Raw genomic sequence first — 27,824 nt, 5'->3', positions numbered from 1 at the left:
TGGAAGAGTGAGTATATATATATATAATCCTGACACACTTCTAAATAAAAGGTCGGACAAAGTTTGCCAGATCAAACCCGGTAGAACCAAACTTGCGAGAAGGCATTTCTATTATGCTAGTCCAATATTGTACAACAAAATAAATCACTTCTTAAAAATATACCCGATGAATCACAGAAATTGTAAATACTATACTACCAAGTGGCTTAAGACGCTGTCCTATACTGATACGGAAAATATCGTCACTTCAAATTAAAGGCACTAACTTTGCAGATCTTGCTTGCAAAACATACTCAAAACCACGGAACCCTCACACGTACATACACGCACGAACACTCATACACACACACACACACACACACGCATGCACACACACATACATACACAAACGCACTGTCGCACACATACGCATACACGAACACGTACATTATAAAATTGTAAATTGTATTGTTTTAGTTGTAATATATTAATTTTTCTTTGTTTTAGTCTTTTTGTATTTAAGCAAACCCGGAGGTGGGCGTTAATAGCTGTAACACAGTTTCTAACTAACACAGTTGTTACCGTTCCTTAGATTATAAGAATCCATTGTAAATGAGACACAATAAAGACAATTATTATTAATTATTATTATTATTTATTTACTCGTATATATGTATATGTTACATTTCACCATTCCTTTTTCTGTAACTAAATTTAAGGTATTGCAGATACAATAACATATGAATTTTTCTTTATTGTAATTATAATAATTATGTAAAACGATAGTAGACGTAACATATTATATCAAATAAATATTTTTATACAAAATTCAGTAGTTTTTAACACTAAGTCAGGGTATAAATTTAATTGTTTTTTGTATATTAGTAGGTAAAATATTATAATTAATATATTTTTGCGTTCAGATTATGGTTATAATTTATTTTTTAATGTTTAATTTTTATCTCTTATTATGAGTTGCAAGCCAAACTAATGGTAATATACGGTTTCAATAAAAAAAGATAAATTGTAACATCTGATTATCTACATGTATGTATGGAATAAATCTTATGAAAACTATAGTGTTAATCGATTTAATGCAAGTCTACTCTAGTCAAACATACTGCAACAAAAATGTATGTGTAGCAAGCTGATGATATTTATATTTTACTCACGAGAGTACAAACTATAAAATCATATTATGAACATAATCAGAGTCATTTAATTTGATATCGCATGCAAGCACTCAATTGCTTTTATTTGTGTAGACGTATAAACAAGTAATAACGAGATAAAGTTGTCACAGTACTAAAGATCGCGTCCTAGCGTAGACCTTACTTATTTTTTTTACGCGTTTGTATAGTTTTATTACGTATACTACATTAGTTTTATTTTTATAATAAATTGGTTAGATTTTCCATGCTAATATATTACAACAAATGAAATGAGTGAATAAACGTTTTCGAGGATTTAAAAATCAGGTGTTACTATTTTACTTTAGACAACCAATAATTTACATACATTGAGTTATAGTGTGATGTGACTTATGAATAGAGTTGTTATATTCATCAAATATAATAGTAATTTTTTTTATTGCAAAAATGAAAGCGATTAGTCTCATATTACTACATTTATTGGTTTGCCAGTGTTCCGGGGTGATTTATAAACTAAATGGTAAGTTACTTACACTTTTTTTACGAACTTCCTACCACCGCTTAAAGCATTTTTTTTTTAAACGACATCTTTAAATGACACCTTGACGTCTGTAAATAAGCTTATCAACTTTTTGGCATAGAGTTAGTTCAAAGGACGGAGAGTATCATAGGCAACTTTTTATCCCGGAAAAAAACGGTTCTCACAAATTCCGTGGGAACTATAATATAAAAAAAAAATAAAGGCGGACGAAGAACGGCAACAGAGACTCAGTTTGTGGGCATACACATGCCTCTTTCAGACGAGAGGTATTTACAGCATACAAGATTGAAGAGCTGAAATTCTAGTTAAAGATTACTGAAAGGTGACTTAACGTACTTTCCTACGTAATTACGAAGAAAGGTAAAAGCCGTATTATAATCTTAACCAATTTTTCATCATATGATGATTATGTTTACCCAACAATATCTGTTCACTTTAAATGTCAAAGGTTATGTTACTATCGTAAAGTAGGGCAAATAATAGATATGTTTGTTCGATTAACAATAAGATTGCGATTACAAAATCCAATCAACCGTCAATTTTGGTGACCTTCCATTCAATGTATTTGAATCTTTGACCTGTTTCTAACATTGATAAGGTCCCTGGCAAATCTGTCTGCCACAAAATGCATAGGTACAGAAGGCCAATGAGCCAACACGTACAATGAGCGCAACGATAATAGGCGCACGTACATATAGATTACAAGTAAAATGTAAAATTACTAAGTTTACTTTGTATGCGGTCTCTTTTTTTTATACTACAAGGAAAGTAACTAGTCATTTTCTGCACTTGACTTGGCATAATAAAAATGTTGTAGAAAATATTATTTCTTGCTTTTATAGTTGTTAAACAACTCGGGTTTTTCTTTGTAAATTTTTTTTACGTTTTAGTGGGTAGTTTTGCAAGTATTAAGTTATATTAGCCAGTTGTCAACTCCTCATAGGCCATAATAAGATATTGCATTTCCCGAGGCTGCGGTGTTAAAGGTTGAGGAGTTCTCCCAGCACTTCACCATCAGCTTTATTATTGTGACGAGCCTAAATTGTTTCGTACCAAGAATTTTCATTTCCACGACAGGTTCTGACGTTCTCCCTGGAGCAACGGTGAGCGCTGTGAATTTATTTACGAGGTCCCGGGTTCGATTCCCGGTAGGGGCATTTTTAATCAATAATTTTTGAATTTTCTCTGGCCTGGTCTGGTAGGAGGCTTTGGCCAGGGCTAGTTACCACCATACCGACAAAAACGTGTCGCTAAGCGATTTATTGAGTTTATGTGACCCGCTAGCTTGTTAGCTCGCTATATTTATATCAATATCATCAATATTATCGACATATTACCGACCCACTCCAGGACTAGGGTCTCTTCTCAAAATGAGAAGGGTTTAGGGCATCAACAACGCTGGCCAAGTGCGGATTGGTAGACTTCGTTTCTTTGAGAACCTTATGAAGAACTCTCACGCATGCAGATTTCCTCACGATGTTTTTCTTCACTGTTATTAATGTAGTAGTAATATTATTGCTTAAATTAATTTGTTTTAAAATAAATAAAATTTTTCTCGGATCTGTTTGCTATCCCAATGTTAAAGCGTTTGGTACGATACATATACGACAAATATGGTCTTCGTACCTTTACTTTACGCGAGCTTTCTCAAAAGGTGAGTTATGAATAAATTATATTTCGCTTCCAGATTCGGACTTCTCTCGAATGCCGCCGGTGTTTCATCTCGACGATTACGACCACTGTATCACGAATCCCGATGGACTATACTGTTCAGTTGATATCGACGTGGTGTCAGACACTGGGAGTGAGCTATATAGCATGATGAAAGTAAGTGGCTCTCTCTTCCACTACACGTTGGGCAAGACTGTGATCTCACCAGCAGGGCTAGCTGTTTCATCTCGACGATTACGACCACTGTATCACGAATCCCGATGGACTATACTGTTCAGTTGATATCGACGTGGTGTCAGACACTGGGAGTGAGCTATATAGCATGATGAAAGTAAGTGGCTCTCTCTTCCACTACACGTTGGGCAAGACTGTGATCTCACCAGCAGGGCTAGCACAGGCAGGAGACAAAAATTATATCCCCCGATTATTTTATCCCCTGACAGGGGATATAATTAACGTGTCCACCTGCTAAAGCACGGGAACATGGAATACGAGACGTTTATCTCTGTTTATGTGTACTTTTTTTGTGTCTCTGTTTACTTGTGCTCTCTGAGAGTTGATAAAGCTGTGGTTGAAGAAAAAATGTATATCCTTTCCCCGCGAAGATTATTGTCTCCTGCCTCCTCTTGGGTTTATCCGTTATCCGTAATCTGTAGCCTCAATCGGTTTCATCGTACCAGATCGCTAAATCGCTTAGCGGTACGTCTTTGTCGGTTGGGTTGTAACTGCCAAAGCCTCCTACTAAACCTGATCGGAAAAAATTTAAAAATGAATATTCTAGAGATTAGGGGAGCGAACCTGGGACCTCAAATGGGCATCACAGCGCTCACTACTGCGCTACGAAGATCGTAAAATCTGTCTGGCCGTCTGGTCACCAAATTCTCGTTGCACAGTGTTTGTAACAAAACTCCTACGAAAAAATAGATTGTCATGAAATTTTGTGTATATATTCAGCAGGCCGTAAACTATTTTTCACAAATTTTTACTTTAATAATTGTTTTATGATTAAGAGTACCAAAATTTTTATAGAAGCCCCAAATAAACGCTTATAGCGGTAACAAAAAGTCAACGTAATTTTTTTACAATCACCGATAAAAAAATACGAGTTCAGAAATTTTAACATACTAAAATTCGGGCATTGGAAAAAGAAAAAACCAATATACAAGGTCATCGACCGTTATATTCAAATTAAACTGTCCTTTGAATGGTGACCTAAAACCTGTGGTTTGAAAACAGGAGTGATATAATAGTGTGTCGCCCCGAACTAAGGGCTCTGCTACGAGTATAAGTAACAACTTTTGCATTTATTTATTATTTATTTATATTCTTACTAGCTGTTGCCCGCGACTTCGTCTGCGTGTGATTTTGTTTTTTGATGTGGCGTTCCATTTAGTTGGAGTTCTAAAAAAAATTAAAGTATTCAGTATAGCTGAGCCTTAAATGAGGGGTTTTCTGCCGTCCGCTGAGGAGTTCTGTCCTCTATGTCCAACCACATTCAGATCTTCACAAAGTTTGGGCTTGGCAAAATTACACACATATTATAACCTCTATAGTACAAAAATAATTATTTAAATCGGTTATAATTTGTCGGAGTTATGGTGTAAAATCGTCAAACACTTTCATCCCCTCTCCCAAAGGAACCGAGCTTAATGTAGGGATAAAAAGTATCCTATTTTACTTCTAACACTTCCAAGAATAAGTGTACAAAATTTCATGAGGATCGGTTAGGTAGTTTTTGTGTGAAAGCGTAACAAACAAACTTACATTGACATTTATAATATTATAGTAGGAATAGTAGGGATAGGGATTCTAAGAATCTATCGATTTAAGTTTAAGTATTCTCTCTTATCATGACGAAATACTTAAAGTTAATGCGATAGTGTAGTTTTAAAAATCTTAATATTCTAAAACTACAATCCTTTCCTGCTTCCTTTAAGAAGGCTCAAAGTCACTCAGCGGACGATGGAGAGAGCTATGCTCGGAGTTTCTCTACGCGATTGAATCAGAAATGTGGAGATTCGTAGAAGAACCAGAGTTACCGACATAGCTCAACGAGTCGCGAAGCTGAAGTGGCAATTTGGGGGGCACATAGTTCGGAGAAAGGATGGACGTTGGGGTCCCAACGTGCTAGAGTGGCAGCCCCGAACTGATAAGCGCAGCATTGGTCGACCGCCAACAAGGTGGAAAGACGACATTAAGCGGCACAAAACTGGGGAATTTGTAACTCTCTACAAAAGACCTATGTCCAGCAGTGGACGTCCATCGGTTGATATGGTTATGATGATGATAATTCTTTCCACGGGGAGATAGTTGTCACCTGCCCATGCTAGCCTTGCTGCAGGTAAGATTGCACTAAAAGTCTAACTTGTTATCGAATAATTACAATAAAACTTTTATGAGTAGTACATAAGACGTCATCATTATGACAGAGCTCATCCGGGGAAATCTCTACTACCGTCATGCTTATTTCTGCCGCTAAGCAGCAGCGGTCTGAAGGGCGTGGTTTCTGATATAATCACAGGTATATGTGGCTAATCACCTAGGTCTCAGATTGACGGACATATGGCGGCACTTATCGGGACGTGTTGTTTGCCTGCCCTGCTTTGTTTTTAGGCAATGGTTTTCCACTTACCATCAAAAGGGCTATCTGCTTTGTCCGTTAATTAATAAAATAAATGCAAATAAACGTACATGTTATCAGTCTTTTATTGAGCTTGATGAACTTACTAGTTTAAGTAATACAAATACTTTAAAAAGTCCATGAAAAACTTAGCCGGGTATTATTTTTGTTATCACTCTCTCATAGTGATATTTAAAAATTACATAGTTAGGTAATTTCATAGCCAAGCTAGTTTAAAACCGTTGATTATGACATTGCTGTGTAAAGAACACAAGGGACACAATTACATTAAATATTGATTTATTAAAATGAAAGGCGTTCAACTTTATGTAGGTACACCTTATGGCAGGACCACACTGAGTTAGGCGACTACGACCGTGCGCCGTAATCGTAATAATATTTGTTGTGTGTATGTAAAGACACGAATCTTGCCTTGGAGATCCGATAAAAAGCTCCGTGCCGACCTGAATGATTGATAAAAACTGAACAAACACGCCAATCTACACTGCAGGGGACTTCGTACTTGTATGCCGAATATAAAAAATAAAAAAAGATATACTACGACAATACACACAACCATCTAACCCTGAAGTAAGCGTAGCTTGTGGTATGGGTACTAAGGTGACTGATGAATACTTTTATGAATGATTTACATTATTACTTATAATATAAATCATTCATAAAAGTTATATATATTAAACACCCAGACACTTAAATCAATTCACGTTCATCATACAAACATTGTCACACACAAAAATTCCCCCGATTATATCGCCTGACAGGGGAATATTTTGTGTAGCCTACAGCCCGTCTAGCCGGTCAAAAATTATATTCCCCGATTATATCCCGATTACATATAGGGGACAAAGGAGCGTTTGTGTAAAAAAAGTTACTACACCGTAGAGGATTATATATGTGACAGGAGCGCTTGGATGGCTGCTATTTCTAAAACACATTTCTAAATTGAAAAGTATCTACGTAGTTGGTATTTCTAAAAATGTTTTAATAGCTAGATTTAAATTATTATTATTATTATTTTTGTATAATTTACTCGGTAATTTATTTTAGTAATTATAAACTTTGGTCATGTATTATTTTTGTACCATCGTAAAATTGTAAATTTAATTTAAAGATGGTTGAATCAATTGATTATTACAATCAAAATTATTATTGAAATAATGACAGATTTGTATGACATTCAGAAAGTGTACAGTTAGGTACCTACTTTGAAATAAAATATTTGATTTGATTTGATTTGATATATTTACTGTGTCCACCTGCTAAAGTACGAGAACATGGAATAGGATAAATTTACTCCAGTTCGCATTTATATCTATCATTTATTATTATTATTTTTTTTTTTTAAATTATTAACAAAAAACACTATTAAAAATGTATAATAAAAAACTTCCACCCTCCGCTTGCGGTGCTTTTGAATACCCAAGCAACCGGTGGTCAGGGCTCCAGAGTGAGGAACCTCCTCACAATACGCGCCGTTTCAAGGACTACTGCCTTCTGTAACCGACCCTTGATCCAACAACCAAGCGAAAGCTTCTTGAGATGTTGGTCGAAGCTTTTCGCGAGAAGACCATTGACTGAAACGACGATCGGAACAACAACGGTCGACTCAACATTCCACATGGCGGTAATCTCGTGAGCAAGGTCCAAGTATTTAGATACTTTTTCCTTTTCAGCTTTCACCAGATTATCGTCATGTGGAATAGTTATGTCAACAATTATTACACATATATTATTTCGATATTATTTCCACTTGTGCACCAATGCTCTGAGAGTTGATGAAGCTGTGGGAGAAGATACATTTTTATCCTTTCCTCGGGGAGATAATTGTCTTATGCTAGCCGTGCAGGGGGTAAATCTGTTTGGCTCGTTAAATATTATTATAAAAAAGGGAAAATAAACTCTGCACACTTAGCTGTATGTTCGCTAATAATCCGCGTAACGTATAGCGCTTTTTCCAGTGTGGTACAGCCATTACATATTTCTTGTATTTCAGTAGGGTCGGTACTTTTTGCATGTCATGCACTGACAGCGTAATATTTACATATCTCGATAATTTATAACAATAATTCATACATACATAATGCGCACAATGAATGTTAAAATGTAACTGTTGTGGAAAAGAGCGACTGCTGAGTTTCTTGCCGGCTTTTTCTTGGTAGAACGTGCCTTCCGAACCGGTGGTAGAGTCAATACAAACAGAGACCATACATTTCGAAAATGCTTAAGAGTAAGCCTAATTTTAGTAAATGAATTTTGATTTTTTTGTAGCAATAAATGTAGTTGCCCTATTTTTGTAGTAATTCAAACTTAAACAATCAAACTGCTGCTCTTTGGGTTAGTGGTTAGAATATTCGATTGAGATCTTGAGGTTTTGGGTCGAATCCCAGGTCGGGACACTGCATGGAAGTTTGTCATTCGACTATCGACAGGCTTAAGAAAGCGGCCTGTAGCGTGCGCCTACGTGGAGGATTCGGCAGTGACCAGGCCATCGATGATGAAACCCGCCATGCATTGGGGTCAAAACCTTGTTGAGAGTGGGGTGAATACGCATGAGAACCCCCCTGAAGTCCCTCATAACAACTCCGTTTCCCCTAGCAGAGTTGCATTCAGGCATTTTCTGTCAAGTCATTAAAAAAAAGGGTCAGGACACTGCATTCTATTCTTTGTGACATAATTTAATAACCACTGAGATATACAATAGGCCTGCATAGATTTAATTGGCATAAACATATGAAGCAGTTATGTTATAAACTAAGGACATTTCTAGAAACATTTTTATAATTAGAAAGCGATGTAATTAAAGGTCGACACAGCGTAATATTGCTCTTCAGCATTATCATCATCATCATCACTTTAACCTATTGAAGTCCACTGCTTACATAGGTCTTTTGTAGGGAGTTCCAAAATCCACGGTCCTGGACCGCTCCAGCATCTCCCAGCGACTCGTTTGATGTCGTCTGTCCACCTCGTTGGGGGTGCCCCAGTGCGGTGTCGCCATTCCAGCACCTTGGAACACCAACGTCCATCGGTTCTCCGAGCTATGTGCACCACCTATTTCCACGCGACACTGATTGCGACTCGCCGAGCTATGTTAGTGACTCTGGTTCTTCTACGGATCTCCTCATTTCTGATTTTATCACGTAGAGATACTCACAACATTGCTCTCTCCATCGCCAGCTGAGTGACTTTGAGCCTTCTTATGAGGCCACTATTGATCTTGCTGACTCAGTAATAATTTTAGCTAGGGATTATGTCACAAAATTTTTGTGGCATTATGGATAGCCTAGTGGTGAGAACTTCGGTTTCCCTTTTGAAATGACAGAGTTTGATCCAGACATCTCTTACTTTTCAGAGTTATGCGACTTTTGTAATTTAAGGAATAACCTAAATATCACCTGCTTTAATGTTGAAGGAAAACATCGTGAGGAAAACTGAATGAATGAATACATTTGTATTGTACACGAAAAACAGAAAATTCACAGTACAAATATTAGCGTTAATGTATCGCTATATAGCGATCTCATCCAGGCAACCAAAAGTGTAGAAGAAAATATATACGATTGTTCTTAAAGGTGTGTGATGTCTGCCAATCCGCTTTTGGCAAGCGTGCAGCATGGTAAATGGCTTAAACCCTTCTCATTTTGATAGGAGACTTTAGTAGACTAGTAATTTATTAATTAGATTGAATATTTCGTGTTTTGGAAAGAAAATATATATATTCCAGCAACAAAACAAATGTAAAACAGATAAATAATTTATGATAATTACGTTCACTCCAATTGAAATTTGCAAGCGCGTACGTAAATTGTGAAAGATTATGTTTCTCCTGCGTTCAAATGCGTACATTTAAATTTTTGTTTTTTCGTTAATACTTCATGGTTGTTTTTTACGGTTACGATAAGTACGCGCTACCTATTAATTACGGTGAACGCCATTGAATTAGTTTAAAAACCCGGTTGGCATTCATGGTCACCCGATTAAATAAGGAAGAAACGGTTATAGCGAATTGGGTAGGAGCTCGACTTCACTTTCGGGGGGCCGAGTTCGTATCCCAGCACGCACCTCGAACATTTTAAGTTATGTACGTTTTAAGTGATTAAAATATCACTTGCTTCAACGGTGAAAGAAAACATCGTGAGGAAACCTGCATGCCTGAGAGTTCTATATAATGTTCTCAAGGGTGTGTGGAGTCCACCAATCCGCACTAGGCCAGCGATTACGGCCTTAACCCCTTCTCATTGTGGGAGGAGACCCGTGCCCTGTAGTGGGCCGGTAATGGGTTGATGTGATGATGATGATGATGATCTGTGAAGTTGTGATTGCCTAGTGGGCTACTTCGGTTCCCCTTTCGGAGGAGCTGAGTGACCCTTTGCCCAAAACGACGCGGCGTTCTATTATAAGCCAAAAGTTTTGATTAAACCAAGCCAGCAGAAGGTTCTGAGTTTACTTGGGTGTATATGCTTTGTCCATCAATTCATCTGTCAGAACCCCGTAACTTCTGAATTACGGAACAATAACTTCATTAGGGTGAACGAAATAAGTTTAATCTAGGATTCTTTTTATACTAAGGTGCTTTTCAACACTGAACAACATATACATACAATTAAAAGGATGTACCTAGATGAACTTTTCATAGTGTATGAAAGAATTTTTAAACATGAATCTTTCTTCTTTATTTTATTGAACCATATTCACTTCTTGCCTTGCCTGCCTATGCCTAGCCATTTCTTGAAATAGTCTTTTTCAAAATTATCAAAAACAAAAGAGTTTCGGTATTAGTAGTTTTCATAGCTTCATTCTATTAACTCTAGATCGCAATGAATCAAAATTAAACACCCAATAAGTTAATATAAAATAATATATATAAATACTAAATATATTTTTAAAGCATTCATAATGGCATTTGACGGCCGACTGGCGCATTCGGCAGCAACCCTGCTTTCTGAGTCCAAGGCCGTGGGTTCGATTCCCACAACTGGAAAATGTTTGTGTGATTAACATTAGTGTTTTTCAGTGTATGTGTGTTTACCTGTATATTATAAGTATTTATGTACATTATTCATAAAAATATTATTTATTATCTTAGTATAAAAAATATAAATATTATTTATTATATTATCTTAGTACCCATAACACAAGCTACGCTTACTTTGGGGCTAGATTGCGATGTGTGTATTGTCGTAGTATATTTATTTATTTATAATATTACGGGTTGAATTTAAGTTTTTAGTTTTACTTTAAACCTTTTAAAAAAATGTTTTTTTGCAGACTTATTCGGATTATAATAGGAAACATTTCAACCACACCTCACTCCACTATGGCATCTGTGTTACGCATACATGCAAGAAATTCTTACCAATTAACGCAATGAGCAAAACTTTGAATAACACAGGTGATCTAAGTAACACAGATCTGCAACTAGTTCTTGAAACATGCCTCAATGAGTCCCTATGGAATCACTATGAATTGAAAACTAAAATAGCAGCACCTATATACTGTAATAATATAGAAGAACAGGTAAAAGATGGTGGACACTTAGCTGTGGGTGTTTTCTTGCTAGTTTTACTAACAATGAATGTGATTGGAACTCTCTACGATGCCGTTTTTGTTAGAGGACAGAATAGAGCAGGCAGGTAAACGTTTATAGTTTGTATATCTATAGCTATTCGATATATTTGTCTATATTTGTATGTAATATATAGTCGTAGTAGAGCTTTTTGTGACAGAGCTCGTACGGGGAATAAATAAAACATACAATATATACAATAATAATTCATGCAATAATAATACTACAGCAATACACACATCGCCATCATTATATAAGTAATAGTTATGGGTACTAGACTAGACTAGATGACTGATAAATATTTTTATAAATAATATACATAAATACTTATAATATACAGATAAACACTCTCAAACTTTTTCACATTTTCACATTTCATGGTAAACGTTTTGGACATTACAGGTAAAATAATTACTGCCAACTGCTAAATGAAATGAAGTGACTAACCGCTTGTTGGAGAAACTCTACTAAATTGGAGTGGTTTTTGATACTTCAATATTACTCGTGTACACGGTTTCTGTACGTTTTTAATTCTGTAGAAAACTGTTTTTGTGTTGTTATGCAATCATAGATCATCTGCATCTATACCTACCCGACTAACTTAAATCAAGCTACAGATGAATCATCGATGCGTCAAATATGCGTCATGGATCGTTTAGGTGTAAAAACTCCCTCAGTAGATCTAACAAAGGAAAATACTCTCACGAATGATACAAGTAAACTGAATTAAAAACCGCTACTGAAAAATTATCGCACTGACTTTTTTACTTCTTTAACGTTGGCGGCATTGACTTAATAAACACTTTTGTTCGATACCAAAGAAAGAAGTATTAAAAATCAAAATTAATTTATTTCAAGTAGGCCAAGTTAATAATCACTTTTGAAACGTCAACCGACTCTACCACCGGTTGGAAAGGCAAATTCCACTGAGAAGAAACTCAGTAGATGGCTCTTTTCCAACATCATTTTGTAGTTTAACAATCTTTAGAATATTTCTGTTTTGTGATAGATAAGAGCGGAGTGACCTGCTTCCAAGCAGCCTTTTTGTTAAGGAATTCATCAATCGTGTAGTAACTACGATTGGTTAAATGTGTGTTTATATATTGTTTAAACTTAGATAAAGGTAGATCAAACATTTCCTTCGATATCACGGTATGAAAGCAAATACCCATCACTACACAGTATTTCTGTGCTTTTCTCAGACGATATGCAGATATTATTTATGCCCGTTTCTATTTAGTCAATTGTCTAAATAGACTTTTTGTTTAAAATTATTTAAGTTTTGTTCAATAGAGATACGTTTAAGAAGAGGTACCTAACTAAAATAAATCAAGGTCTGGCACTGGTCATCGAGGACTGCGTTTTTACTTAGTATGTATTTTATGGGATAAAATGTAACTTTGACCGGCTAGCCTTGTTAATACTATAACGTAGGTAACTCGTTATATAAAATACCTAGGCCATTATTTCCAATGTTACCTACCTTGATCTTTGATCTTGGGGTTTCATATCTTAGTTTAGTACCTGCTTATTACTTAAATTTTGCGTACCAACAGATTATTTCTAGGTAGATTGTTCCTTTTCTGACCAAGGTTAACATTGAACAAGAAGATGGCATAAAATATAAGTACATTGTCCACGTTCACACATATGCATCGACCGATGGGCGATGAGGCAATGACCCTGCTTTCTTAGTCTAATACTGTGAGTTCCATCCCAACAACTGGATAATGTTTGTGTGATGAACATGAATGTTTTTCAGTGTTCGGATGTTTATCTGTATGTTACAAGTATTTTTGTATATTATATATAAATATTCATCAGTTTTCTTAGTACCTTTGAATTGTGATAGCTTTCAAACTGTTAAATTTGATTCACTTACTGTGTTATTAGCTTAAGTTGTGATGTGCTATCTGCGTTGATAACTGGCAGTTTTTATTCATATCTTCAATTGCGCGTTAAGTGTGACTTCCTAAAATCGTGTTTGTTGTGGTTTTCCCAACTTTTAAAGATAAATAACGCGAGTGATTTTACAACACTTGTTAGTCCGTAGACAACCGGAACCGGAAGAAAAAAACCCTATAACAGTACCCATAACACAAGCTACGCTTACTTTGGGGCGATCTGTGTATTGTCGTAAAATATTTATTTATTTATTTACATTGTTTTTCAAAAAGTGACACTTTATTTTTTGTCACTAAAATAAAAAAAATATAAAATTACACAATATTTAATTTATTGTAAAGTGTATAACTGCCCTAGTGCGTAGTTTTTATTACTCAATGCAAAAAACGCTATCTTTCAGCCCCTAGGTCAACATGTCGCATTAACACGCTTAGGCGAGACATTAATGGGGCTTTTGTATGGTTATTCCATGTTTATGTTATTTTTTTATACAACTGTGTGACAATATATATTACAGCATCATAATTAGATGTAATTATTTCCAGGTAACAACCTGTTATTATGTTTTTCTGTGCCGCATAATTTCTCGAGACTAATCAACCCGTATGCGAAACTCGGGCCGCGAGAAGAGCGATTAAAAGTCTTCCATGGGTTAAGGTAAGCGTCATAATCTTCATAACTACTTACAACTCCAGTTTCTCAAAGTATGATCAAATCAACGTTTAACCTGAAACAGAATAAATAAGTAGTCTGTAGGCTTCAGATGCGGCCAGTTACCGATAGTCACATACTGTGTTGTACCATTGATTATTGCTGCAATTGGTATTACCTGAATTTGTGGAGCTCTCTTTCAAAATGTATATTATAATCAATAGTGCAATGGCTTTGGTGACCACTGTAGAATCTAGATGATATATTTGAGTGCGCAGTGCGACAGTTATCTGTCACGCGATTTAAAAGGTAATTTAATAGTGTGAAAGTTAACTTCGATGTGTATGGAATCGAAATACACAAAACTGTTTTCCAGCTTTATAGGTAAAATAATACTGGAAAACAGTTTTGTTACTAAATGGCGGTCTTTCGATTTGATACAAATACAAATAATTCACGCGATCGAATAGGTAAACGAAGCTAGAATATCTTACAACAGGCACGTTGATCTAGTCTGATCGGGGATTATGGCTATTTCCCGCTCCGCAATTTCCCCTGCAATGCCAAGTAGATATCAATTCGAGTATAAACTGTATCGTTTGGAACTCCATTGCCACTTATCATAAGGTTGTATTGTAATTATGAGCTATTTTTCAAACTCCTAACCTAACATTGCCATTTTGCAAGAGGCATACGACATATGCCGCTTGCAAAATATATTGTAAGAAAGTTTTGTAATTTAATTTTGCCTCAACGTTTAATACTACTATTGCGCCAATTGGGTTGTTGATCAGCTTTTCAGGAACTGGGGGTTAGTTATTATATACTACTGAGACCAACTTAGGAGCTCTAATTAAGTAGGACAAAGTTAACTATAGCGAAGACCTTTAGTATAACCATATGGTAAGGTGGACTATCAAAACCTGCTTTATGGTATCATAAAATTCAAAATTCAAAATTCATTTATTTCAAGTAGGCCTAATATAAGCACTTTTGAAACGTCAAGTCTGTCTGTTTGTAGTGATTCTACCACCGGTTCGGAAGACAGATTCTACCGAGAAGAAGCCGGCAAGAAACTCAGCAGTTGCTCTTTTCCAACATCAACAATTACTACAATATACATTTTGCATTTTAACATTCATTTTTCTATCTTGTGAGAGCTGAAAGCGGAGCCGGATGCTTCCAAGCAACCTTGTCATTAAAAAATTCATCACTTGTATAGTAACCTCGCTGTAATAAGTGTGTTTTAACAAATTCTTTAAACTTGTGCATTGGCAGGTTAATAGTTAATAGATAGTGCAGTAATATAGGCATATTACTGCACTATCATCGAATAATACCGTTATTTCAGGTTAAACGGAAGCTAGTAAGAGTAAAAAAAGTTTTTCGAATTTTAAACTGAATTACAAACAAAGTAAAGAATTTTCATGTTATTTTTATTTCAAAAAAATTATTACAGGATTTATAAAATAATTTATTTTATAAATCCTGTAATAATTTTTGTGGATAGTAAATAAACTATTTACGAGCATTACAAACTAAAACATACGTTAAGCCAAAGGATATTTTTATTGGTTCGTTTTTTGGTTCTCCCACTTATTTTTAACTTCCTTTATTATATTGTAATACAGTACCTCGCACAACTATTCACCTATAGCGAAAGTAGTGTCATAAAACCTTTTTGTTTCAGAACGCTAACAATAATGTCAGTGATATTTTGCCACTCTCTCCTACCATTCGCACTTGCACCGGAGAACGTGCATTACGTTGAATCGGTAATAAGAACAAATACCCATATTTACACAATTTAAACCACACAGCACATATGCATTACAGGGCAGGTCACACAAGAGAAGCTTTGACTTCCAGTTTCAAATTGACCAAATTCACTTTTGTTTAATTTTAGTTATAAATTAATTTGATCAACTACTCCGAAACTGGAGGCTAAACTGCTAATTGGCAATTACTTTATCTTTAACCGATTGTTATAGTTATTATCACCTAAAACACAGCGATCATCAAATATTATGTTATTGGATTAATTTATAGCTATTTTGAGGGTATTATAGACATGCTATCATGACGGAAGTAAGAATGCGGGCTGGTTAATGCTCACTTGCCTAGTAAATGTCTATATACCTTTTTTTGAAGGTACCTACTCAAGCAAATGTGTGGGAGAAAACGCAGACGTAAAACATTCTTTCACAAACTTAGCGGACTATATAGGAAACGTGGGTAAATTTTGTTTCTTGAAACAATCCTGCACCATTCTATAAAGCAGAGGTCAAACAGTTTGTAAAATGCCAATGAAAATACACGAAAACAGGGTTAGAAATATTTAGAAATATTCTGCCCTTGATATCCATCTTGTCGTCTCACACCTGCAGCCCCGTTGTAACTACGACCCATGTAACTAGATCAATATTATGATCATTATTACGAGTATATCAAATTGTTATAGTGATGTGTTTCCATTACTAATTATAAAAAATATCTTAGTCTTTATTATTTCTCTCATTTCAGCTTTACGACAATATAATGCACTTCATATTTTTAAATGGCACCGTTGTTGTGCAAACATTCTTTATCATCTCGGGATGCCTGCTGGCTTACAAGTTGGAATTGTATGCGGAAAACCACGAAATCAATTGGACTCTCCTACCGAAAATACTTATTAACACTTGGGTAAAGTAAGTAGATAAGGTGAAGTTTATATCTTAAAACCAGCTAACGTGTTTAAAAATCCACGTGAAGAAATCTAGCTGTTTATATGAGTTTAGGTAAAATGTGAGTAGATCCCCGGGATGGTAATTTGCGATTGCAATGTTTACGTGATTGAAAATTCCAAATAGTGGGTGATTGATGCTGTAAAAGCAAGTATAGATATATTATTAGTAATTTTTTTAATATGCTGAAAGAAATCGTATGGATCTTTACTATCGGTCACAAAGCTGAGCAATTCGTTTGTATATTTGGAAGTATAAATACCAATCCATCACACCAATACCATCCCAATATGTTAATGATACCCATACAGATGACTCTCCGAGGAATAAAGGTAGTTACTTTTTTCTACAAAAGAACTAATCCTTATTCTCTGCCTATCAAACTCACGAACTCGTTATGCATAGTTAAAGGCAGTTATTGATGATACATCAGACATTTGTCTCCACATTTTATTAAATTATGTGATTTTAACCACCCACCCAGCAACTAAGTTACTTATCCGCAATATATTGGAAATTCTTTAGAATTTAAAGTACCTTTTACTTCTAGACTGACTCCATCTTATATGGTGGTACTGGCAGTGACAGCTACGTGGCTAGGATATGCAGGTTCTGGACCATTTTGGAAGGTAAATTCACTATTCTCTTAGGCTTACGATGCAAGTAATAACACATTTTAGTGCATAATCATTATTATCAAGGACATACAAATGTTCACTGCTGAAAATAAGCCTTGAGGCTGAGCCTGAGCTCTGTTTTGCCTTTCTTATCTGGCTGCTTTCAGCCACCATCTTAATCGTCTGCTGCTTCGAGGTCTTCACTTTGGGCAGCTGCCATTGCTGCCCTTTTTGAGCTTGCCGTTGTCTATACGGATTACGTTCCAGAATTCGTCAGTGTCTTATATTGTCAGTGTCGTTATAGAAAACACTGATTAAAGATCATTCTTAGGTTTAAGGGTATACACGAATTGAAAACATGAATCAATTTTCCAAATGCTGCTCTGTTCGGTAAAGGAAATTACGAAAATTCTAACCTCAAAAATTCTGATATATTTCTTATTTGCGTAGATAGCAGTAATGAGAGAAGTTGACGACTGCCGCATTGACGGATGGGCGAATATGTTGTATATCAACAATTACTTTGACCATACGCAGTGCATGGTACAAACTTGGTAATCTCATTTATAATTTTTTTTTTGTGAAAATTCTTTAGGTCCTTTTTTTCTTTTGTTTCTTTTCTCTTGTCATCTTTTGTCATTAAATTCGCAATATCTACTCATATCGCTTCCTCGGCCCAAACCACAGTTCCTTTAATATTTTAGTCCAAAAGTCATTCTGCATCTTACACCTCTAGCTCTTCTCGTTTATTTGGTAAATTATATGTTTCTTAAAGTCCGTTATATGATTTCCTTCCTTTCATTTAACTCAATGTACTTATATCTTTGTAAATGCTATTCAAATTATAAACATCACAATGTATATTATCTCTGTTACAGGTATCTCGCATCTAATATGCAACTCTACATCCTTGGATACGTCACATGTATATTAATAAAACGCGGTAGATGTCGAAAGGCTGCGCTAATACTTCTATTTATAGTTGGTATTATCACACCAATCGCACACACTTATTTCCAAAATTTGGATGCTGTACTTATGATAACTCCAGAGTAAGTATTAAAAATTATTCATCAATTTCCTCAAACTAAATGTTTGTCGTTATTTTTGTTTTAATTTTGTAGAATATGATTACTTGTTGATTTGTCTAGAAAGTGGTATATAATTAAGTTCCCTTTTTTTTTAACTCCAGGTTTTCTTACAAAGGTTTAAATACAACAAAGAGCGTCTGACAACTTTTAAAGATGAATAATTAGCACATGAGCTTTATACAGAATTCTAGGACCTCAAAATCCTGGTTGATCTTTTCGTCCACCAGTTTTCACATCTTACAATTAATCGCCAACTTTCTTTTATTACTGTAATTCATACTATGTGTTTTCATAACTTTTTTCAGAACAGCGAGATCATTTATGGACAACCCAACATTCAACCATGTCTACAAAAGAGGTCATACGAATATATTTAATTTTGTATTGGGAATAGCCTTAGGGTTTCTTATCTATCGATTACAGACAAATGAAGTTAACATGCAGAAATATAAGGTAATATTTTTCAAATAATGTATGACACATCGCTATTTCTTAGCGCAAACCATTTTTGAACCATGAGGGTTCAACTTCCTTCCCTCTTTCCTGTAACTGCAATTTTTATTTTCATGTTGTATAATTAGAAAAACAATTTACTAAGGAAATTCATGATTTCAATGTAGCAGTGATAGCCTAATGGTTATAATGTCAGCTTCACTTATGAGCGGAATTTGAACCCCGGCTCGCACCTTTTAACTTCTTAGTAGTTTATCGTCATTATCATATCAACCCATTACCTGCCCACTACAAGGCAAAGGTCTCCCCCCACAATGAGAAGGAACTAAGGCCGTAGTCCACCACGCTGGCCCAGTGCGGATTGGTAGACTCATCTTTGAAAACATTATGGAAAGCTCTCAGGCATTTTCTCACGCAAATGCTTAAAACGCACGTAACTTAGAAAAGTTAGAGGTGCGTGCTGGGATTCAAACTCGCCTCCTACCCAATGGATTATCGCCGCTTCGCTTTTATCAGTTATGTGCGTTTCATTCAGTTAAATATCACTGGCTTTAAAAGTGTAGGAAAATATCGCGAGGAAACCTGCATTCATGAGAGCTCTTTATAATATAATGTATAGCCATTAGCCGTGTCTACTCCACCAATCCAAACATGTCAGAGTGGTGGACTACGGTCTACACCTTTCCCATTCTGGGAGCAGAGCCGTTCCCTATAGTGGACTCTTGATAGACTGATAATGATGATCTTTAATTATTAGTTACATTTGGTGAAGAAATAAATTAAATGCTTTCGATGCAACTCTTTCCGTTTTAATTATTATATTTCTTTATTTCTTACAGAAATATCGTTATCTATTCCTGCTGACTTTTCCTGCTATCGCCGGATCAATGTTTATCGGAAGTGTCTTCTATTTGGATGGCACTTCTACGAGTATTTATACTAAGGCTATTTACGCAGGTCTGATCAAACCGTTATTTGGAATCATATTAGCAATTCTGATTATTGGATGCGTTTTTAAAATTGAAAGTAAGCATTAACCTCAGTAATACATAGTATAATACGTTTATGATACACCTTATTAGTCTAATTTCAATAAATTTGATGCCATTCTATTCGTTTTTTTACTAGAATGTAACGAGATTAGACACGACAAATTCAATATGATAAAAACCATTGATTTAATAAACTGATACAAACTATAGTATTCTGGAAATGTAAATGGTATTCGAATGGCAGTAATTTAAAAAAAAATTGACTACCTAGTTGTATTACAAATTGTTTTATTTTTAACTTTGTATTCCGATCTACGGTTAAATAATGTTTCGTCATTTGAAAAATCTCTCAATATAAAATCACGCTCCGTATATTTTAGTCAAATTGAGAAAATACTCGAGGATCGTTCAAATATTCTATGTAGTATACAAGCACTATTGTTTAACCATGATATTTGGTTAGAATACAAGCCCTTATTCACGATGACAATGAGAAGTTATTTACAGTAAATCATTAGGTTTCAAATATCTGGTATATTTTATTTATCATATCAATGATGGCAGTAAAGTCAAGTTCTAAATTGTCGATTAAATGTAATTATTTTTATGCAAGCCAGTTGTTAATTTATTATGATTATTTTAGATGTATACCGAACCATATTGGAATGGAATGGATGGAAGATTCCAGGGAAATTGTCGTATTGTGCCTTCTTGCTACATATTGCTTTGGTTCGAATCGCCACTGGGAGTCTTAGGACCCTGGTCCCATTGACTAACCTACGGATGGTAAGTTCTATCTGATTCTTCCTTAACTTGAATTTAACTTAACACGTTCACTTTCCATTTCAACACGTTCAACACGTTAGACTTTACAAATAAGTTGTAACAATGAGCTTACAAATTAGCATATATAACATAATATAAAACAGAACATGCTGCGGCTGCACTGATTTTAACCCCCGGCGTGTAAACGACGAGGTTTGATAAGTTTGATATGCCTGTTGTGTGTATGTCTGTTAATGTAATTATATTTATTGTGTATTTTCTGCACGAAGAGAGGATACATTTTTTGGAGGGGATAAACACTTTGTTATTACTCTGTGGAGGAAATGTGTCGTGTCTATGCTGGTCGAGTTGTGAGGTGTTAATAAGCATGTTTATAATAATGATAGAAAGTAACGTAAGCTTTTGAAAATATATTTTATCCTAGATATATAGGCATTTCTGTAAAAAGTAAAGTGTATCAAAATATTTGAATAAAAATTGTGAAGACGAAGAATTGGGTTAGACGTAAGTACCAGGAAACCATAAAAAAGGAGTAGTTAGACAAAACCCCATAGGCTTGCGGGGCTGTTTTGTTTAGGACAGCGAACGTGTTAAAAGTAATTAAATAGAATGGCATTTTATAGAATCATCTTCCGCTGACTTAATATTACATCTTTTATTTTTTTTTAATTAGGAGGGGAAAATCCTCGTGGACATCCCTATGGATAGTGTCGAACTGCTACCGACTAATATCCCTTCCCGCCTTTTACACGTTGGTGTACCTGCCTTTTGGCCTACCACTAACGTCGTTGTCTTTTTACCTTCCCTCTCTTTTGTCACTTTTCTTTACTTTTATTATCTCTTCCATGTATATTTTTATACATTCCCATTTCTCTAATGCCTCTAGCATTATGAAGGTTAGGTTTTCTGTCTATATTTCACTTCCTATTTCCTTCTTCACAATCTCCCTTTCTTTTTTAAATAGTGGGTAGTGAAACAGGGTATGTTCTGCATCATCACATGGGGGTTCACAATACATGCAATCACTACTCACTCTTTTCTTTATGCCTGCTATGTATTGCATAAAAACCCCTTAATATTACACCTGCAGCACGGCTAGCATGGACTGGGGACTATTATATCTTCGGGGGAAGGATATTAAGTTATCTTATCCTACAGCTTTATCGACCACTGACGCACAAGTGGAAATAATTTCCAAGTAATAATAAACGGGAGTTAACTTCTCGTTGTGGGAGGAGACCCGATGCTCTGTAGTGGGCCATAAATGGGTTGATGTGATGATGATGATGATGGTGACGAGTGAAAATGATTTTAACTCATGATCGTATTTTTATTTTATAGATAGAAATCACAATCGCATTTATAGTGATGTCTTATCTGGTAGCGATACCTTTTTGGCTGTTAGTAGATGCACCTATGACGGAGTTTCTACAAAAGCTTCTGACCGGAAGCCTGTGTCAAAGAACAGAAGAAACAAAAGAAGTCCCTGACAATAATATAGCCTTAATGAATAATTTGAAAATGATTGATACTGAGAAAGGCAATTCAAGGTTGTAATAATAATAAATATATTTAAGATAAAAAAAACAAAATTTAATTTTTAAAATGTATTATATTTATATCCTTATATTCATAACAAGTCTTATAAAGGTATTGTCTGTACAGACAAACAAATTTGTTTCCAAAACTTCTGTGTTTGTGTCTACCAGTAACGGAGATTTGGGCTTGTTTATTCAAAATATTGAAGGTACTCCAATAGCTATAGTTTTGTATTTTACGGAATAATAATGTGCTCGTTAAAACTAATAACTATGTTACAATACAAATAGAAATTTTAAATATTTCTTGATTATTCTAATGGAAGAAATGATTTTTTGTTTATTCATTGGAGCATGATTCAGAACATATTTTAAAATTATTTTATAATGCAGCAATTTCATTGTCAATTTAAACCAGATTTGTTTTTATTTAATTATAATATAAATATAAAATATAATATTATGTTTGGCATTTAATTCAAATAAACTGTATTTATATTATACTTTAACTTGTCCCCTTAAAATATCTTAAAACTATCTTATGATAACGAAAAGATAACAGACGTATCAAGATATGTAGATTTGTAAAATGTAAGTTACCTATTCAACATCGAGTAAACCAAAAAGTTCTACATACTTTGCGTATCTACAAATTTCGATATGTATTTTACCTTAACTTCTTTGAAGAAATAATATCGAAAGACTGTATAAGTACTAAACTAGCATCGCATTAAATCGTTGTTGTCCCATCTCACCATCATCTGTCCCATGTATTTAGTCAGAATTAGTAGCCAGGTTCATACAGGCTTCATATTTAAAAAGAAAATGTTGTTGCAAGATATAACAACTAATTTTGGCTAAAATATGACAGTTTCACAACTTTCTTTCTTATTTCTTTTGTTTTTGTTATTTCTTGTGTTCTCTTTTAATAAGTGCAATGAAGACTTTATCTATTATCTATGACTTTATGTAACATTTAAAGTTATAATTTTATCATAATTTTAATCAAAATTATTCCGAGGAAACAAAGCGAGCAATGTTAGTGAAACTGAATAGTCGATATTGATTTTCTAATTCTTATATTTTGATTCAAGTGTTTGACCACTTGTATGAAATGTCAAATATATTTTGTATTTTTTTTCCGTTTTAATTTCATATATTTATTTCAAAGTTATTACAACAGTTTATAGCCAAATTATCCAAGGTCTATGCATTCTAGTGTATTTTTGTGAAAAGCTAGTAGTTTTGACAGACGATTCATACAGTATGAAAAAAAACATGCAATATTTGATAGTATCATGTCGTTGATTATTTTAATTCGTACACCAGATAACTAAGATAGAATTGTACAAGATGTTGTAGTTAAACTATATAATAAATATAAATAAAATAGTTAAGCTTATATTAAACTAAAACAAATGCTTAGACTTGATGAAACAGAAATGATGTACACAAGTAGCCTTAAAGTATTGAAGACAACATCAGGTTCATTTATAGTAAAGTTAAGAAGACCAGATAACCACCCGTCTTGAACACCATTTACTTGAAGCTAATTTAAACACGAATGTCAATACATCTACTTATAAACACAAGCACACACCTGCATCTTTATATCACGTTAAATGTCATATCAGTATCACAATTAAAATCTTATTAAGTAACTTGAGCAATTCACTAGCATTCTTTCGCTTTACCGTTGGCTATTATCGTGGAACCAACACCACTGGCTAAAGATGAGGTACCATTTGTTACCACTGACTTTCCATTGGCTATCGTGTTATTTGGCCTGTCTACTTTCTTAGTATCACTCTTCACGTAACTTCTGTAGTAGAAATTTCCAAACATGTAAAGGAACAAGCCAGCATTCAGAGACAGCAAGAAGTTGATGAATTTAGGGTAGTTGCAATCACAGAACATAACGGTGAAGTTATGGTAAAAGATTATGAGAAACTGGATCTGAAAAAAAAGACGGTTTTAATTAATATTTAAAAATATTTGATACAATGATTAATCTAAACTCTATTAGCCTTAATCAATTTATAATCATTGTAATAATATGTTATGCGAAGTAATTGTTTATGAAGACAACATAAAGAGGAACGACTGACGCTTTATCGTGACTATGTACTTGATATGCAAATTGATATATGCAAATTTATAATTGATCATTAAACTTACGCTGTCTTTAATCATTGTACAGAAAAGTGCAATAGCGAAATAAAGAATCAATCTTGAGTAGTTATAGCATCATAATCACATAATAGTATAATATAATCAGAATAATAATTAATAATGAAATATATTATTACTTTTTTATTGTACTACTTTATCTGCTGGTAAGTGCTAAACTGAGCACGCCTTTGATGCAAACTTGCTTAACCTATACTACCCAAAAATAAAAAGTTTAAGATTTGTTGACTAAATAATAAATTTTTAGGTATAATAAATTCAAATCATTATCATCATCTCCTAAACTACTGACGTCTACTGCTGGACGTAGATCTTTTGTAGGGACTTCCAGAATCCATGGAGCTTGTTTCCAGGCACTTTCAGCAGACGTCTTTATTTTTGCGGGTCGACACCAATGCTGTGTTTGTCGGTCGAGTTCGTCCTACTTTAGCTTCTCAACTCGTTGAGCTATGTCGGTAAATCTACTTCGGATGTCCTCATTCTTAATTTGATCACGTCGATGCTCTCCATTGCCCAATGAGTGACAATGAGCTTTCTTGTGAGGCCAATAGTAATCAACCACGTTAAGGATCCGTAATCCATCACTGGTAAAAAAGCTCAGGGTCACTCAGTGGGCGATGGCAAGAACTATGCTCGCAGTATCTTTACGTAATAAAATGAGTTACATGAACACAGAAATGATGAGATCCGCAGAAGAACCAGTCGCGAAGTTTAAATGGCATTGGGCGGGGCACATAGGAGAACCTACGAACGTTAGTCTCCAAAGTTGCTGAATTGGCGACCTCTTACTGATAAACGCAGCGTTGGTAGACTCCCCAATGAGGTGGAAGCATGACATCAAGCGAGTCGCAAGAAGCCGCTGGATCTAAGAGGTTCAAGACCGTTGTATATGGAACTCTCTACCAGAGACATATATCAAGATTCAAGGACGTCCATTGGTTGACATGATAAAGATGATGAATTAAAACCAGCCCTATGTTACTTCAAAAATGACATTTTATTTGCTATGACTTACCAATTGCATGGTGGTAAGATGCTTCTTCCACCAAATGTACTTTTGGTACTGCGGACCAAGACCCGAGATCAAGTAGTACGTGTACATGATGATGTGGATGAAAGAGTTAATAACGCCTAGCAATGTACCGTGACCACCTGAAAAAGGAAGCATTAAGAAAAACTTAATAACAATTAATAATTAAGTACAAACTAGAGTAGGTGAAAAGATAAATATAATTTTAAGAAGTATAGAAATCAGAAGAAGGAAAATGATTGACCACCTACTAAAAAATGATAAATTTAACACGAATATAATTGAGGGAAAAGTAGATGGAAAGAGGGTAAGACAAATAAAACGAAAGGTTGGGGTGGGGACTTACAAAATTTAATAAAATATTGTTCTTGGAACATTGTACATAAACATTTTAATTTAATTCACGCAATTATAATATCACTTGGGTTAGCGGCGAAAGAAAATATCGTTAGGAATCCTGCAATCCTGAGAGTTCTTCCATTCTACAAATCTGCATTGGTCAGAGTAAACGGTCTAAACCCTTCTTATTCTGAGGGTAGACCCATGCTCTATAGTGGGCCAGTAATGGGTTGATAGTGTAATGATGATAATCATTTTATTTAAAACCAAAACATATAATTATTATTTACCGTAAAGATGTAAATAAATTACAGATAGTGATAAGACTTATTTTGGAACCCATATGTTTTCCATTTCACGAATAAAAAATGACTATGTTGTTTGCCTTGGAATAATATATTAGTATTGCATACCATATTTCCGTTTATTATTAATTTACTTTGCAAATGTTGTCAATAATATTGTCACTTAATATTCTATTTAAATGAAGCAAGGGGATATATTTGGAATACATGAAGTTCCGCTATATAATAAATAAACAGCTTCAAAGTAATGGAAGAGATACATCTAAAAGCAGTTCTGAGTCTGAATATAATATGTTTTTCAAGGATGACTTCTGATAAGTGGCAGTGATCGAAGACGTAATAATTAGGATAAGTGTTGTCATTGCTTAAAAAAATATGTCAAACAGTTCATGAATATTCGTCGACGATAATTAATATAGAATATTGACGATTGGCTTTCAAAACTGTGAAAAATCATGTTTTTTTTTTTTTTTAAATAAAAACTCGTTATAAATCGCAAGGAAGTAACTTATTTGTAAGAAAACAACATCTTCTGGGTATTATATTAAAAGCATTAGGATTAAAAACATACCTGGTAAGAATTTGGTGCCGATCCAAGCGCAAATAGGCATCATGGTGTGATGGTAGAGATGAAGGAATGAGATCTGTCTATTCTTCTTTCGAAGAACAAAGAAGACTGTGTCCAGCAACTCGACGATCTTTGCAAAAAAGTACCACCAAACTGCAGCAGCCATCTATAATATTAAAAAAAATATCGTCATAGGACGCCCTGCAGATATGAAATATTAACACAGAAGAGAGTCGAGAAGGGTGGCGGAAAAGGGGCATGATGGTATAAGGGAGCGTCCTGCCGTTTATCGTGACGGCATCTGTGTCGACTACACTGCCAATGCGTGCTAATTGATTTTTCACATCAAAATTATAGTACATATTCTATTTATATATTATATTTCAATAAAAAATTAAATATTTTATTGTAGAGTTAAAATATACTGTTTAAGAAAAGCATAATAGAATTATCTTTCAATAGAGGGCGTAATATATAGTAAGAAGTTTGGCCTCACTTTTGGGAGTGAACTAAGTTCGATTTCCAGCACGCTTTTCTAAGGAATGTAAGCTTTAAGCGATCAATAGTAGGTTTTGCTTAGAGTCTCCATGATGTTATTGAAGGCGGGCGACGTCTACTTATCCGCATTTGGCTTCTAACTTTTCTAAGTTGTATGCGGTAAACCTGCGTGCCTGAGAGTTCTTCATGTTCTCAAAGTCGTGTGAAGTCCACCAATCCGTACTAGGCCAGCGTGGTGGACTATGGCCTAAACCCCCAGGAGACCCATGCCTGTAATGTGCCGGTAATGGACTGATAATGATTATGGCTATACAATTAATAATTTCTTACCCGATTGGCTTTTGGGTCGTCCGAATAATCCACTGGTTGACAAGAAAAATTGTAGTCGCTCCACCATCCCGAAACTAAGCCCTGGAACAGAAAAAGCATTGGTTTTATCCTTTATATTATTTTTGAAGTGGTGATAGCCTAGTGGTAAAGGCATCGGTGTTCGAATCCCAGCACGCATACAAATTTTTTAAAGTTATGTGGGTTGTAGGTGTACGTTAAAGAAAAACATCGTGTGGAAACCAGCATGCCTTAGAGC

At 34.8% G+C, this 27,824-nt stretch overlaps 2 protein-coding genes across 5 annotated transcripts in view; one reads left to right on the top strand and one right to left on the bottom strand.

Moving 5' to 3' along the window:
* Positions 1–1,430: 1,430 nt before the first annotated feature.
* On the top strand, positions 1,431–22,729 carry LOC120625531 (nose resistant to fluoxetine protein 6-like). 4 transcript variants are annotated; one of them, XM_039892572.1, is made up of 13 exons: positions 1,431–1,650; positions 3,359–3,498; positions 11,252–11,612; positions 14,000–14,111; positions 15,796–15,880; positions 16,629–16,795; positions 17,382–17,460; positions 17,899–18,002; positions 18,327–18,500; positions 18,845–18,992; positions 19,832–20,018; positions 20,628–20,770; positions 22,112–22,729. In XM_039892572.1, exons 1-13 carry the CDS (start codon positions 1,578–1,580, stop codon positions 22,325–22,327), a joined length of 1,989 nt encoding a protein of 662 aa, XP_039748506.1. In that variant the 5' UTR covers positions 1,431–1,577; the 3' UTR covers positions 22,328–22,729. The 4 variants fall into 4 exon arrangements, with proteins under 4 accessions (XP_039748506.1, XP_039748507.1, XP_039748510.1 ...); XM_039892573.1 differs by lacking the exons at positions 1,431–1,650; positions 3,359–3,498 and adding an exon at positions 3,567–3,673; XM_039892576.1 differs by lacking the exons at positions 1,431–1,650; positions 3,359–3,498; positions 11,252–11,612 and adding an exon at positions 8,184–8,210.
* A 52-nt stretch (positions 22,730–22,781) lies between these two features.
* Positions 22,782–27,824, bottom strand: part of LOC120625535 (elongation of very long chain fatty acids protein AAEL008004-like) — a 62,569-nt gene continuing 57,526 nt past the window's right edge. Inside the window, exons 4-7 of the mRNA XM_039892581.1 lie at positions 27,569–27,649; positions 26,744–26,906; positions 25,514–25,650; positions 22,782–24,264 (exon numbers count right to left, since the gene is read on the bottom strand). Of these exons, the coding sequence (XP_039748515.1) occupies positions 23,983–24,264; positions 25,514–25,650; positions 26,744–26,906; positions 27,569–27,649 (663 nt within the window). The 3' untranslated portion in view covers positions 22,782–23,982. The remainder of the gene's footprint in view (positions 24,265–25,513; positions 25,651–26,743; positions 26,907–27,568; positions 27,650–27,824) is intronic.

The sequence above is a fragment of the Pararge aegeria genome, chromosome 8 (genome assembly GCF_905163445.1).
Source record: "Pararge aegeria chromosome 8, ilParAegt1.1, whole genome shotgun sequence".
Lineage (NCBI taxonomy): Eukaryota > Metazoa > Arthropoda > Insecta > Lepidoptera > Nymphalidae > Pararge > Pararge aegeria.
The sequence above is the reverse complement of the archived record's forward strand: the minus strand, read 5'-3'. Positions and strand labels throughout refer to the sequence as shown.